Genomic DNA, 16,357 nt, shown 5'->3' with positions numbered 1-16,357 from the left:
GTAAACAAACTACTGAGAGTTCTGATCTGAATCCAGCTAAACATTTTAAGGAAAAAGTTGCAGTTGGAAGGAGGAACCCATTAAAGCTAAGAGAACTGGAACTGTTCACTTTAGAAGAGATGTAGAAGTCTCATTCAGATCTACAGAAAGTACTTGATTGCAATTATGGCCCCAAAAGAGTGTGCTCCAGAATATTGGGTCAGGGGGTCACAATAATTTTAATAATAATCAAAAGTAAAGTGTATGCTCTATGAAGTATGCAATAAAGAATGGTGGATACCAATTACTTTGTCATTTTCAACTTATTTCAAGAAAATTCACTCGTCCTTTTTTTTTTTATTTTTATTATATATAATTTATTTAATATTGCATGGGTAACCGTACATTTGGCCATGTTTGTAAATTACTACAAGAGTGGATAAAAAAGTCAACAAAAATTATTCCTGAATGGGATATCCTGAATGCAGGAAGGTCTAAATATTTTTCTGTTAATCCATATGGATCAGTAAATTTGTAATCCAGTTAAGACAAATGTATGCCCTTTATTGTTTAATATTTCATCTGTGATACCAGCGTCTTTATGCCAAAGTGCTTCGTGGATTCAACAGCTTCTTTGGAGGTTTTTCACATTACATCTAGCATGCTCAGTGAACATTTTTTTTTGATTGACCTTCATTTCCCTAATTTACATACGACTAGCCTGCTTTCTGCTCCACAACAAATTTATTTTTCTCTGCAGCAAGCAAACATGATTGTATAATCTCAATGTTTTTACCAGATTAAACTTCTTGATAACCTTGATATCTTGAGCATTGATGTAAAGGATTTCTTCCTGTTGCTCTATTAACCATGTTAATCTCATCAATCTTGTCATTCTTGTGTCAAAGAAAGATCACTTTCCTTTTAAAATGCACCTTGAAAGCCAATGTTGTTATATGTATGTAGTGTAGTTATATTATTGCCATAGGCGCAGTGATTATTTGACAACATTCACCTTGATTTTTTTTTTGTTATGAAATCAGTCAGTCCAATAGGTTCAAAAGTAATCACAAAGAATCATTTAGTAATCCCTGACAAATGCAAGGCTCACACGCCAGTATGCATAAACTTTAATGCCCCCTTGGTACTTATTGACTTGGTAAGAATGAGGTGATGTAATGTAAAATCTCTTAGGCATCAAGGTAGATACGGCTGTCGTAAATGTATTATGTTGGCCTCGGGCATCTGTGGAATAGTAAATGATTAGTCTGTGGTTTGTGCACTTTTTGTTTTATCTGCCTAGCCATGATCTTGCCCCCTCTGTTTGCCAAGTCTTTTCTTGGAACAGGATGTGAAATACTAAAAGAAAAAAAGTACAACTTTTTTTGCATATTTTACCATGTTAAATAAAGCAAATAAAGTTTATTTTTTGAGTGTTTTAAGAAAGAAATATATTTGCATGTTTATAATAGGCATATACACATTATGTCAAACATGTTTCTGGCATTTCTGTACATTTACAATAATGACAGGTATCTCAGATTTCTCAAAGATGATGCAAGTGTATAGTAAAAGTAAAAGACTCCAGGGAAGGGAGAGATCAGTAGAAATAGAACATACAATGCCCAAGGAAATGATAAACCGATTAATCCCAGCTCAGAGGGCTAAGACCATCTCTGGTCAAGAGGTGGCTTTCTAGGCTTCCCACTTATCCATCTCTAAAGCATCATCATGTATACTGCAGTGCCTGCACAAAGTGCAAGTGGATTCTTTCCTCTTTACATGGCTCTTTTAGATAGCTTGCTTTCCTTAGAAAGAACATTAGTTGTTTCCATTCTATTTAGAAATAATATATGCAACTTTGCAGGTTTGTCCTTTTTATAGGTTCTCCTGCATCTGGCTCTGAAACTTCATTTACATGATCAAATGGCAGGTCATAGTGGCAGTGACTAATCCCAAACTGATGCAACTTGTCAGCACGGTTAAAATACAGCACAACCATTACATTGTGTTGTTCTGCCAACCTCTCTCTTTTTCAATCAAACATTATGGCTGCACATTTTCTCCTGTCTAGCCTCACTTTGACCAAAGGCTTTCCTTAAACCTTGTCCCATGAAAATTTCTAGAGCCATGAGTGACTTAATGTGTTTACTGACACGCTAGACTAGAATTCCCCATTGTGGTCCTTGAGATGCCTTTTCCCCTTAAATCGTGAGTTATTCTTGGCAGTTTCCAATTCTGAAAGTATACTTCTTTCCACCAAACATGTCAGGGTATTTTGTCACTTAGCAGGCCTCATTACTCCACATTGCTACAAGAGGTGCTCTGTCCTTGTCATCGTAATCCATTTTGTCTTTTATTATTGAACATCTAGGCACTGCTTCACAATACACTTGTATATATCTGGAAGTTCATATTTAAATGTTATTTTTATGAATGTATGTTGTCTGCTGAGTTGATGAAAGTTACATTTGCTCAGAGTAGATCCTGGACAGGCAGGATGCAGCACAGAAATGAATCCTGAATAGCGAGTCCATTTTAGGGCACATTCACTCACTCTCTCTCACACACACTCACACACTCTCAATCATTAGAACACTCTAGACGAGAACAGGCCATTCAGCCCAACAAAGCTCACCAGTCCTATCCACTTATTTCTTCCAAAAAAGCATCAAGTTGAGTTTTGAGTCCCTAACTTCTTACTGTTTACCACACTACTTGGTCGCTTATCCCAAGTGTCTGTCGTTCTTTGTGTAAAGAAAAACTTCCTAATGTTTGTGCGAAATTTACCCTTAACAAATTTACAACTGTTACAACATTTTAAAATAAGTGTCTCGATCCACTGGATTGATTCTTTTCATAATTTTAAACACTTCAGTCATGTCATGTCTCTTAATCTTCCTTTGCTTAAACTGTAAAGGCTCAGTTAATCTTTCCTCATAACTCATCCCCTGTAACCCTGGAATCGGCCTAGTCGCTCTTCTCTTGACCTTTTCTTGTGCTGCTATGTCCTTTTTGAGGCCTGGGGACCCAAACTGCACACAGTACTCCAGATGAGACCTCACCAGTGTGTTGTAAATGTTGAGCAGAACCTCCTGTGACTTGTACTCCACACATCAAGGCGCTATATAACCTGACATTCTGTTGGCCTTCTTAATGGCTTCTGAAAACTGGAAGTCGATAGCTTAGAGTCCACTATGACTCCTAAATCCTTCTCATAAGGTGTACTCTCGATTTTACGACTGCCCATTGTGTATTCAAACCTCATATTTTTACTTCCTATGTGGAATTCTTGACATTTACTGACATTAAATTTCATCTGCCCAAGACTGTCTGCTCTCCAAGTCCTTCCTTGATGATATAATGGACTCCAAATTATCTGCTAATCCACCTATCTTGGTATCATCTGTAAACTTAACCAGCTTGTTACTTGTATTCCTATCTAAATCATTTATAGACATTAAAAACAGAAGTTGCCCCAGCACTGATCCCTGTGGAACACCACTCTTAACATCATACCATGTCAGTTCAGAGTTGTAGAGTGTAGGAGTAAAACCAGTATTTCTTTAGAAAATGTATTCATTCTTTCCATTTTAAACCCATGAGAAGAATATACAAACTTCACACAGCTCAGCGACCAGGCTGGGGACCAAACCCATTTTTCTTAAGCCATGCCACAGTTGCACATGCATTGATGCTCCAGTTTTGCATAAGAGGTAAGTCATTATTTTTGTTGCTTGCCTCAGTTCTTATAAATACATATTAATTATTGTTTTAAATAATTTTTTTAAAGAACAAAATGGTTTTTAACTAAAGTATAGCAGTTTAATCGGCCATTCACAAATCTTCAAGTAGCCATTTGTAATAATTAAGAGGAATAATAAATCTTTTTTTCACTTATTTATTATTAATCAACAAAGCTGAAATTATGTAATTTTCAGCTATGTATTTGTTTTCTGCCTGTTTTTAAAGCAATTTGTTTTCTTCTAGATTGCTTCAAGCCTCCACAAAGACCTGTGGATAAACCATTTAGATTGTGTGTTTCCGATGTATTTAAAGGTATGCTATTGAAAGATAAACTCATTAAAGTAATGCACATATTAACATGTTTTAACATTAGACTAACTTTTTTTTAATAGATCAAGGGTCTGGCTTCTGCATAACAGGCAAGATCGAAGCAGGTTATGTGCAAACTGGAGATCGAATTTTAGCAATGCCGCCTAATGAAACCTGCACTGTAAAAGGTACTCTTCTTTCTCCCCTTACAAATTCATTGCAGTCAGTGTAGTTATGGTGTTTACTCTTGAACCCACATCTGTAGCTGTAGAAATTCATTTCCAGAAACCTGTTTAGACATTTAAATCGGTGTTCACAGATGAGATAAACATCTTGCTTTGTCAATCTGAACTCTTCAATAGAACCACATATTTTCAGTCTTTACATATACTACCAGTCAAAAGTTTTAGAACACCTCAGTTTTTCAAATTTAATCAGTCGAAATGCAATGAATGCCCTAAAACGGTGAAAAGGTAAGCAGTAGACTGCCAGTGGTTTAAATTTAGGTTTGCAAAATTTTTTTTTTTTTTTTTTAAAAAGAGGACATTTCATAATATTACGAATGGGACTTCTTCAGGGAACAACTAATAGGTCACAACCTAGCAGCAATTAAAGTAAATGAAGCCTTTCAAGTTAAAGCAAACCCTCTGTGTGTCTTAAAGCAGAGTTGGAACAGACTGTGTTACACGCCTACTGAAGCTCTAATTGGACAACATTAGAAAGTTGTAAATTCCAGTGATATTGGCAAGAAAGTGACAATTAACAAATGAAATGAGACAGAGCACTATTACACCTTACGAGTCTAGGATTCTCATTTAGAAAAATTACAAAAAAAAATCCATGTGTCAGTGAGTCCAGTTGTGTCCTACACAATCCAAAGGCAATTTAAAACTCGAAGAAACTCTGATATTAAGAGATCTGGCAGACTCAAAGTCTTAGTAAGCCAGTCAGAAAGCAAGAGGGTCACCGACTTACATGATGGATGCCTCATAGCACAACAGCTCCAAGCACAGCTTAAGTCTCAGTTTCTATTGTGAAGAGGAGACTTTGTGCTGCATGTTTGACAGGGTAAATGGCAGTGAAAAAAAGCTATTCCGTAAAGGACAAAATAGGGCTTTGAAATAGTGTCTGTGGACTAGTGGAGACTGGATGAAAGTCTTGGGGACCAATGAATCAAAATTTGAAATCTTGGGTTCATCACAGACTGTGTTTACATGCTGTCAAGTTGGCGAAAGGATTGTTCCTCAGTGTGTGACCCTGCTGTCAAACATGGAGGAGCAAGTGTGATGGCCTGGGGTTATTTTGCTGGAGTTACAGTTAATGACTACCACAGAGTGACTGTTGTTCTGAATCAAAAGGGTAACAACATTTTGGCTGTTATATCAGCAAAAGGTGCAGGCTACTTTGAGTAATCCAAAATTTCAAATGTTGTTCACTTAATGATTCCTTTTTTTTTTTTTTATTTGCCAATATGTATTTGTTCTATGCCTTAGTTTCATGAAACGTTAAGTCATTAAACTGTATGCATTTCCATAACAACTGAAGTGTTCTAAAACGTTTGACTGATTTCCCCTCTAAAGGAGGAAGACTTCTTAAGTAATTGGAATCTAAGTGATACTGTAGTGACACTGCAAACACTAGAGATGGTTTATCTCAAAATATGTGAAAACTATAGGTAGTTTTAAAAAACACTTTCCTGCATAGTCAAGAAGTAGAAAGTACAAACTCTTCTAACAGGCAGCACCTGGATCAGGATATAAAACCAGCCTTGAGAAGGTGTAGGGCAGCAGCAGTAACTGCACCTATACATTTTATTTATTCTTTCTTTCTTTGTAGAAATACATTGTAGTGATTTCTTACACTATCAATTGGTCAGAACCTGATTCTAAACTAAAATATCAACCATCACAATAAAATTGAAAGCCCTGCTGCATGATCTGCTTTTTTCTCCGAGTGGCATATAATATGAAAAGAATGTTTTTAGGAAAGCCATATATTGCTCTGTTAGCAACATAGACAACAGAGACAGTTACTTATTTGGTGAAATATTTCTTGTAAATGAAAACGCCTTATAGAGCTACTAACGAAGTGAATGCCTTGAAGATTTTGACATGAGAACATAAGAAATTTGACAAATGAGAGAAGGCCATTAAGTCCATCAAGCCCGTTTGTTTAGCTAAGCTATTCCAAAATCTCATTCAGATTTTTCTTAAAAGTTGTCAAGGTTTCTGCTGTCTGAAACAGGAACTATAAGTAGATAACTGTTGTAAAAAGTTCAACTTTATTTAACATTTATCTGAAACAGGTACTGTAAGTAGACGTAACTATTGTAAAAACATTTAACTTCATTACTGAAAAATACAGGGCATCAGTAAATTTAGTACATATAGCATCTAAAGAAGTTGAAGAGTCAAACCAATAAATCTACCAATTTTAAGTCATTTTATTATTTTTATTTATTTAATTTTTTTTTTTTAATGAAATACAGCCAAAAGTGTGACAGAATTTACACTAATGTCACCACACTACTTTCGGAAGCCTCACATTTTATGATTCTCCGCAGTTGTTTTTTTAACCGGGACATGTGATGTTGAATTCTCGAAATATCTTAGGCCTGTGTAATGTCTACACCCTTTTCATTCACAACTTATTTTTATGATTTGTTTTTATTTGTGGGAGGAAATGTAAGTAAAGCGGTTAATTTACATTTACGCTACACAGTAATCTTTCGGTTGTCTGTTCTTTAAGTCCACACCCAATACCATTCATTTCTAGTGTGGTAATATATATTACCTTGGTCAATTGCAGTTGAACATGATTTGGTGATAACATTTAACCGCAATGTGGTGAAAGCTTTTTTGCTTCCAAGTCTTTGGTTTACTGCTTGGGTAAATATATGCCTCAGGTAACGTTTAATAGTTTATAGGGGTCATATTCAAGATGAAATGAATGGTGCTTATATAGGATGCAGTTTTTTTTTCTTTCTTTTTCTTTAATTGCTTAACACTTAGGTTGCATAGTTCCTGCCTTTTCATACTGAAATCTGATGAGTCAGACCAAACAAAAGAAGGCTACTTATTTTTGTTTGAAACCCTAGTTTTAATGACAAAGCTTTTCTGGTTTTTACTCATTTACAGGAATTTCATTACATGATGAGCCAATCGACTGGGCAGCAGCCGGAGATCATGTTAGTCTCACTGTGACTGGCATGGATATAATCAAAATCAAGTTTGTATATACTCATTTTGCTAGTGCCACTTATTTCCTTGTTATGTTAAACATCCACCTGATGTTGTACCAGTTCCATTGAAACATTATAACTTCCACTCAAATGTTTTAGTGTATTAAACAGGTACAAGAATATTGCACTGTAGTGTTTTCTTTGAGGTAGCATTAGATTTTTTTTTTTTTTGCTCAAATAAAAAACTCTGTAGTGTACTGGCACTCAAAATGTTTTATGCTTCATGACCTGTAAAGCGCCTTGTATCTAAACAGTGCTGACATCTAATTTCTATGAACTCAAGCACTGAATCTAGCAAATTGCAATTAGCGGAGTGCAGTAAAGGCAATGGGTCGTCTTAAAAACTGAACATGCTGGAGCTTTATATTTAGCAAAATGTGTGTTGTGTACATTGTAAGTGTGACGGAGGGTGTGTGCATGAGTATGCCCTGCAAAGTCATGGTGCTTAGTCCAGAGTTAGTTCCTGCATTGTGTCCAGGACTGCTGGGTTAGCCTCTGGCTTTCTGCCACCCTGAATTGGGTAAAGAGTATGCCTAAAGTCAAAGCATTTAGCCCATGATTCAATTCATATTGTCATTCAAGCTTCACAGTACAATATTCCCACAATATGAAATTGTCATAAAATCCACCTTTTTTTAGTGTTACTTATTATTAGACATTCATAAATGTGTAGTGCACAATCATTCCGATTTTAAAATTGATTTTCAAAGTATTAAGAACTTTTAAGTGGATAAATTTGCCTCTCCCTGCCCATCAATCTACCCTCAATAATCCATAATGACAAAGTGAAAACATGTTTTCAGAAAGGTTTGCAAGTTTGTTAAAAATCAAAAACTAAAATCTCACCGTATCAGTATTCAGGCCCCTAAGTACTTTGTAGAAGCCCCTTTGGCAGCAATTCCCATGTGGATTCTTCTTGAGTAAGCCTATACAACCTTAGCACACCTGGACTTGGAAAGTTTATCCCATTTCTTCCTGGCAGATCTTCTCAAGCTTCATTAGTCTGGATGAGAAGTGTCTATAAACTGCCATCTTCAGGTCTCTCCATTGATGTTTTTTATGGTGTAAGTTTAGGCTTTGACTGGACCAGTCAAGGACAGTTCAGGACTTGTCCTGAAGCCACTCCAAAATTGTCTTGGCTGTACTCTTCAGGTTGTTGTCATCCTGAAAGTTGAGCCGTCACCCTAGTCTGAGATCACATCTTCTCTAGAGCAGGTTTTCTTCATGGACCTCTCTATATCTGGCTGCATTCAATCTTCGATCAATTCTGACCAGTGCTGTGATTATAATCATAGGGGTTAGAAGCGCTGCTGCCTCAAAGCTAATTGAGACTTGGTTCACATCTGTCTGTCTTTCAGTAATAACAAAGAAGTGTGTTTTTAGGTGCATTACTGACTTTAAACTCATCCGGAATTAATGAGTGTGCCCTATGATATGCCAGTATTTTCTCTAGGAATGGTTCCTTATGGAATAGACTTGGGTCTTTTTTGATTCTGAATTGGCCTTAACAGGTTTGAAAAGGGATGTGTGGATGAAGATATATATAAATCAAAATGTCTGTTTAAACAGTTACAGTAGTATATATTCTACATCTATTACTGTTATTACCACTGCTACATCATATTTCCTTCTGTTAAGCTGTTCTGGTGATTTAAGGCATGTCTTTGTAATGTTCTTGGTAAAGCTTCTTATACCAAATGTATGTTGAGCTGTATTTTTTTTTTCCAGTGTTGGGTGTGTATTTTGTGATCCTAAAGAACCCATTAAAGTATGTACTCGATTCCAAGCAAGGATTCTTCTGTTCAATATAGAAGTTCCCATAACAAAAGGATTTCCTGTAAGTGTGATTGTTTAGATCTTATAATATCTGCAGTTTAGGTGGAAATTATGAACTAATTATGTGGGGAAGATGCAGTCAAATTAAAATTCAAAAGGAGAATGACTATTTAGTATTAAATGTTGTTTGCTCATTGCTAAGTTTTGTGTTTGGAAATATTTTAAATTCTGTATCAGATTTATTTATTTTTTTTTACTGAAGAGTATCTTGTCAGCATGTATAAAATACATGCAAACTATTAGTGATTTTAATTTTAGAATTTCAATAGAGGTGATAATTTGTTTCACATAGTTTATAAGTTCCTGCTTGTCAGAGGTTACAGTGGTGAGAATGAGAAATGCCAGAAACCAAATACCTCACTACCGCTATACCAGTATTAGAAGCAATGGTAGATAGAAATAAACACTTGCTAAATTAATATTTTATTTTTCTAGTTGTGAAGTGATTAGTAAATAATTAAAATTCTTTATCAGTCTGGAATGGATCAAATCTGTGTTTTCAAGGCTTTGGCTCTCACAACATTCATGGTGCCTGACCATCAGAGGGTTTTGTTCTTTTCCTTCCAATTCTGTTTGTCTCTATATCATTGAAATATTAAGCACTGTTGCCTTTGACATTATTGGACACATAAAATGCAGATACACTTTAGTTTCTCTTGATTCTATCTGTACTACATACAGAAAATTCACAAATGTGTATACTGAGTGTATTCTGGCATATTTTCCTATTCAGAAGTGATACTGTAATACATAAACCATTAGTATCTTTTCAAGCATATTCTTGGGACACGATTTACAAGTTAATTTTTTTTTTTCCCAGGTGTTACTGCATTTTCAAACTGTCACTGAACCTGCAACCATAAGAAAATTAGTAAGCATCCTTCACAAAAGTACTGGAGAAGTGCTGAAGAAAAAACCAAAGTAAGCTATTTTGCTTTTTTTATTATTTAGAGTAGGTATTAAATGTATGTGAAATATTATGGTGTCTTTTATACTTGCTTCATTTGCTTAGAATTATTAATAGCTAGCAGGAGTACTTGGCATTGCCTGTGTACATAAATTGGGGGAAACATTTTCTTTGGGAAATTCAATATGGTTGAACACAACGCACGATGAGACAAAAAGATGTGCTTTTAGACAAAAGTTGTAATCCAGAGAGACAATGATTGGTTGAGAAGAAAATGCCATATGTACCTATGATCCTTACGATCACCCTTCAGCCAGGAGAAAACTGTGTGGGGTGATGACGATATCTTACATAATGTATTCCTGCTGCCTGATGGGAATTGTAGTCCCCTTGTCAGCATTTGTATTGTTTTGACCCCCTTTTTGACACCCACTGCACGCCCAACCTACCTGGAAAGGGGTCTCTCTTTGACCTGCCTTTCCCGAGGTTTCTTCCATTTTTTTCTACTAGGGTTTTTTTGGGAGTTTTTCTTGTCTTCTTAGAGATTCAAGGCTGGGGGGCTGTCAAGAGCCAGGGCCTGTTAAAGCCCATTGCGGCACTCCTTGTGTGATTTTGGGCTATACAAAAATAAATTGTATTGTACTTGTTTTGGGGTTGGCACCCTCTTACTATTAATACCCAAACCCCCAACAACTTTAAGTCAGACCAGCAGCAAGACAATGTAAAATTCTGTGAAAATTGTTTTGTCTGTTTCTACATCCAAATGGCTTACTATTTTATCATATACAGATTAATAAAATTCTAAAGTCTGTCCATCATGTGATTATTCATACACAATTAGGGCTAGAAATTTGAGTTTTGACCTGGTACATTCTAAAAATAAAAAAAACAACAAGGTCATTACAGCTTATAACTTGTATTGAATGTTTAGCATGGCAAAGTGCTCTCAGAATCAAGGGACAACGGCAGAAATAAAAAGACCAGTAACATCTGCTGGTCTTCAAGCAAATCACAGAGGCAGATGAAGTGACAATGAACATCATAATAGGAAGAAGATGACCAATGCCATCTGCTGGATGTCGAGTTCAGAATACAGAAGGAGAGAATGACCAAGACGGAGACATGCTTGCCAACAATGAAAACTGTAAACAAATGGGAGGCCCCTTTACTAGTGACCAATAACTGAGAGGGAGAGATGGGCCTTCATCTCAAAAGACCAATCCCATGTGGATGGGTTTCCCGTTTCTGAACTATAACATATTTTCATTTGCTGGAGTTATGTATTTAAGAGTGTTTCAGCAAGAAACGTATGCGTTTTACATTCTGTGGTTGTATAACTGGATCACATGATTAACGTGAGATTTCATTCATGGGCATTTTTGATATTGTTTGCTGTTGTACGGCATTGGTCACAATTGGCTCCCATTCTATCAGAAACTTTGTCCTTTCTCGACTAAAATATGAGATTAAACATGTTTTGTCAGCCACCACTACAAACTACATTGGGTAAGTAACATACAAGTTATTTAAGAATTTTTGGGTGGGGTGTTCCTTTAGCACTACAGAAACCCAACATTAAAATCACATCAAATCTCTCTAGTCAACTTTCATCTAACATTTAAAAATGAAAACTGGCAAAAATGTAACTCTTCATTGCAATTGATATTACATATAAGTGGTGCTTAATATGGGTATGTGAAAGGTGAACTGGAAATCAGACAAAGTGTGTCTAGACATCTGTCATAATATGTATTTTGGGCTATCTGCATCTGTCACTTACTAACATTTTCAGTCCAGTTTTAGGGTAAGTTGTGCCAGTTCCGTTTTTAATGTCACTGGTTTTAAGGTTGGTGTTCTACCCAGAAAGGGGTACACCAGTCAGCTATATTTTTTGTTAGTCTCTGATGATAAAACTGTGCATATTTTCAGTGTTTTTACAATCTTCCCTAACACTCGAAATTAAAACATCTATGAACTTGGTATTTCTCTGTTGTCAATGCATTTGTTTGCCTCTCTTTTTTCCACATTTGCGGAACTGCATTATGCCAGTTTTCTTCTGAAAATATTTGAAAAATATGTGACTGGCTCACCATGCAGGATGGTTTCCTTCTTTGCTTGAGTCTAACCGTATACTTCCATGGCTGGCTCTGGCTCCCAGTGACCTAGACTTGAATGAAGTGGGTTGGAGATGTTTATATAAAGGCTCAGCTTCTTCATTGCCTTGTTTAAATAGAAAGGTATGCCATTATGTAAGAGTTTAAATATAATAGGAATGCTATAACAAATACAAGTGTTATAGCTGCATAGAAATATTTTACTGCATAGAAATATTTTATAGTAAATGTCTAAATTAGCCAATTACCAAGGCACCTGTAAATAAAGATTAATTGACAAGTATACCGACATTATATTAGTATGTTTTATTTAGTGCTGCAGCAGAAGTGTATCCACCAGCTGTCCTCTGCAGTCAACTTAATCAGAGGTAATTGTGATCTGTAGTAAAGCAGGATGGACACAGCTGCTGTGAGCACAGTTGTCAACCATTCTCAAACACCTCAAGTGTGCCTTGGGTGTGGTGCCTCTTGATTAATTAATGAGGAGGGAGTAGGTGGAGTCCCTTGAAGAACTGGAAGACATGATTTGGATATGTTAAGAGTACACTGGGTTTATTGACTTTTATTTATTTATTGAGAAGGGATTTGATTTAGTTTGTAATGCTTACTTGAGCAATTCAGTAAACCTAGAGCATGTAAATAATGACATTGTTTGATTATTTTAACTTTTAATTTTATACTCTGTTTATTGTCCATCCATCCATCCATTATCCAATCCACTATATCCTAACTACAGGGTCACGGGGGGTCTGCTGGAGCCAATCCCAGCCAACACAGGGTGTAAGGCAGAAACAAACCCCACCACAGTCTGTTTATTGTGATACCATTCAATGCATTATTGAAAGTGCTGTTGTAAAGTGTTTATTTTTATTTCTTTCTAAAGACACTGAAATATATTTCTCATATAGCAGTGCTAGTTACATTATTATGTTTTTTTTTTTAAGAATTTTAGGCCTGAAAAGAACTCCTTTCTCACCACACTTTATTTTAAATATTCTATAGTAATACATAAAATTAAATTAGTTTTTTTTTTTTTTCTCTCCCAGATGCCTGACTAAAGGGCAGAATGCATTGATAGAAATTCAGACCCAAAGACCAGTTGCACTTGAACTTTATAAAGATTTCAAAGAACTGGGTCGCTTCATGCTACGTTACGTTGGATCCACCATTGCTGCAGGTGTTGTCACAGAGGTAAAGTCTTGAATACGTTTGGGTAGACCCATGTAAATGAAATATGAAAGTAGACAATTTCTTTGTCGTTTTTGTTTACCTAGGTTTGGTCCTTTTAGACTGAGACTTCTTATTTTCACTCCTTAATCTGCTTTTTAAGACGTACCCTGCCAAGAGCATGTATTTGTCCCATCCTAATTCTCAGTGGTTTTGCAAATTTTTGACACTGAAAGGTTTCAGGACTTCAAGCAAATACTAACATTTCATAAAGGGCATCTGAATAAACAAAACATTTTTTAAACATTGTTCGTTTATTGAATTAACAAAGTTATACAACACTAACACTTGTGAGAAAAAAAGTGTCTGCCTGCACTTAACTAGTTGTTAACCAAACACTTCCTGTAATTCAGTACCAGTCTTCACTGTGGAGGAATTGTTAGCCCTTCTCTCTTTTGCTGAACCTATTCAGCTCCTGGCAAAGCCATTGAGTTTATTTCTGGATTTTGACCAGGCTGGTCTAAAACTTCAGTTTTCCTTTTTTTTTTTTTTTAACCAATCTGAAGTGTATTCGTTTAGTACAAAGGTTCAGGTTTTTTGTTTAGCCAGTTTTGCACTGCAAAACATGGAATTTGCCTTCTCAGTTGCATCCAATTACAAAGAAATAGACAGGTTAAAACACACACACCAATTCTAAAATGTTTGCATCATTTGAAAGCAAATTCTTTGCTAGCTACTTCTAGCAGTTTGTTAGTACTTTTTGTTTTCTTTAAAACAGTTACATGATGTTTACACAAAACCCTCTGATATTCCTTACTAAAAAGACGTAAGGCACTGGAAAGAAGAGTTTCTGGAGCAATTTGTATGGGTGTTTAAAGTGTCAGTCTGCCGTGATTTACTGAAGTTCACTTCTGTGTGATGAATGTCTGTCAGTTGAGGTGAACTCCATTTTCCACCACCCCCATACAACAATACCATCTGACACACACACAGTAAATCATCAGCCTGTTTTTGTATTCATTGTCTTGCTGTGTGACCATCTACACTACAAGCTTCATTCTCAGTAAGAATTTTCTGAAAGCAGTGCAGAATTTGGTTTAGTTATGGCATTATGACCAGTCAGCCAGGTCCTAAGGCAGAAAGCATCCCACTCCATCACACTACCCACCATCTTGTTTGATCATTGGTATGATTTTCTTAGAATTGAATGCTGTGTCTGCTTTACACAAGACAATAAAGCATCCATCCATCCATTTTCCAACCCGCTGAATCCGAACACAGGGCCACGGGAATAAAGCATGCTGTCCAAAAAGTTGCAGTATTCTCATATTAGGACATGCTCCCTAAAGACCCGCAGCATTTATGATTTTCTGGATTAGCATTGGTTTCTGCATTTCTGCTCTCCAATGAAGACCATTTTTGTCCCTTTCTTTGAAACTCTGCAATCACGAACACTTAACCTTTGCTGGAGAAAAAGAAGCCTGCAATTCTTTGGACGCTTATAAAAGATCTTTCCAGTTGAATTTTACTTTTGCCCTGGGAGGAATTTTGTCAAGCCAGCCCCTCCATAGGAGAGTCCCTACTATTTTTCAAGTGCTGTTCTTTGGAGATTTTTTGCTTTTACTTGAGAAACGGCTACAAAGCCAATTCTGAGATCAGCAAGTTGCTTTCTGATAACTTGAGGACTTTTCTTTGATTGTAATGTTATGTACTTGTTGCATATTTGTACATTTACTCCTGCTGAGACACTTGGAAGCTTCACTTTTTTAACCCGTCATGCAAATAGCATTCAGAAATAGAAAATTCATTAACCCAATTCTTAAAATAGTTACAACCTGATTCTGATGATTTGAGTCAAAACAAAGGGGGTTAATGTTTAGCAGAGGTGGCTGTAGTCAAGTCTTTGACATTAGCCAACTTTAGTTTGGCTGAGGGGGCAATTGCTTCTTCACACTGTGCCAAATGGTATTGGATAACTGTGTTCATTAGCTAAATTCTGTTTTAAAACCTCACATGCCCTTTATCTCATGGTATAATTTAGCTGAAGACCTAAAAACATTTGATGCCTGAAATGTGCAATTTGGGACTTGGGAAGAGAGCGATATTTTGTTAAAGCACTTTGTTAGCAACGATAATGAAAGACAATAAGGATATCTTTTTGCAGGTGTTCTGCAATAGTTTCAACAAATATGTGTGGAAAAAGTAGATTTTGAGTTTCATAACTGCTTATAATTAGTCATTTTTCTGTAAAGTGAGCATTAAGTAGAAACCATAAAGTCTTACAGGGCAGAATAGCGCTTTTATATTGGAACCAATGACTTGCTGTAAATGTAATAATATGACTAAGAACTCTTCTTTTTTTTTTTCTTTTAGATCAAGGAGTGATCATGACATCTGTTACTCCAGTTCCATGAAACAACTTCACAGCTTTTAAACATGCAAGAGCTGAAATAGGCAAAAGTGCAATTTCAGACCTCTCTGACATGAACTTCCACCGTAATTTCCTCCAGTAGTGATGCACTGCCTCTCTCATTTCCATGGAGTTTAACCAGAATGACCTCAGTGTGTGGCATTTGTTTGCACATGAACTTATTTTTTTTTTTTTTTATTTTCCAAGAAGCCCATTGAAAGTGAGCTACATCGAGTCCATCCATGGTTTAAAAAGAAACACTTTACTTTTATGTGCTGCTACTACCAGAGCTTCCATTATCATGTTTTACGTTTTCTTTAAAGGGAGAGGTGGGGAGTGGTGAGTAGCAGTATGGTTGGTTGATGAAGGTGCAAATGAAATTAAAAGAAGAATATATAGTGCAGTGAATAAGCGGTCCTCAAATGTTACTTGAATGTGGACATTTCTCTTCAGAATGTTACATTTAAAGGGCAGGCTAAATGACTTGGAGTGAGGTGAGAACAGACTGCAAATAGTCTATTTGCATTAACTGTCCAAGATGAGGCTTAAGTTGCCTTTAAATTCAAATCAAAAATAAATAAAATTCTTTGGTTGAAGCATCACCAGAAATGCTTGCTTTCATCAGCTTGCCTTTGCACTGTTTTTAA

At 36.1% G+C, this 16,357-nt stretch overlaps 1 protein-coding gene across 4 annotated transcripts in view; it reads left to right on the top strand.

The window, feature by feature from the left end:
* The window catches only part of hbs1l (HBS1-like translational GTPase), a 134,186-nt gene extending 117,832 nt beyond the window's left edge, over nt 1–16,354 (top strand). For all 4 annotated transcript variants that reach the window (XM_039739048.1, XM_039739047.1, XM_039739046.1 and 1 more), the window contains 7 exons: nt 3,970–4,038; nt 4,119–4,223; nt 7,173–7,263; nt 9,005–9,113; nt 9,933–10,033; nt 13,180–13,324; nt 15,674–16,354. In XM_039739048.1, coding sequence (XP_039594982.1) covers nt 3,970–4,038; nt 4,119–4,223; nt 7,173–7,263; nt 9,005–9,113; nt 9,933–10,033; nt 13,180–13,324; nt 15,674–15,685 — 632 coding nt within the window. In that variant the 3' untranslated portion in view covers nt 15,686–16,354. The remainder of the gene's footprint in view (nt 1–3,969; nt 4,039–4,118; nt 4,224–7,172; nt 7,264–9,004; nt 9,114–9,932; nt 10,034–13,179; nt 13,325–15,673) is intronic.
* The last annotated feature ends 3 nt before the right edge of the window (nt 16,355–16,357 follow it).

Source organism: Polypterus senegalus, chromosome 16 (assembly GCF_016835505.1).
Source record: "Polypterus senegalus isolate Bchr_013 chromosome 16, ASM1683550v1, whole genome shotgun sequence".
In the NCBI taxonomy this organism is placed as follows: Eukaryota; Metazoa; Chordata; class Cladistia; order Polypteriformes; family Polypteridae; genus Polypterus; species Polypterus senegalus.
Note: the sequence above shows the minus strand (reverse complement) of the source record. Positions and strands in the feature narration are given on the sequence as shown.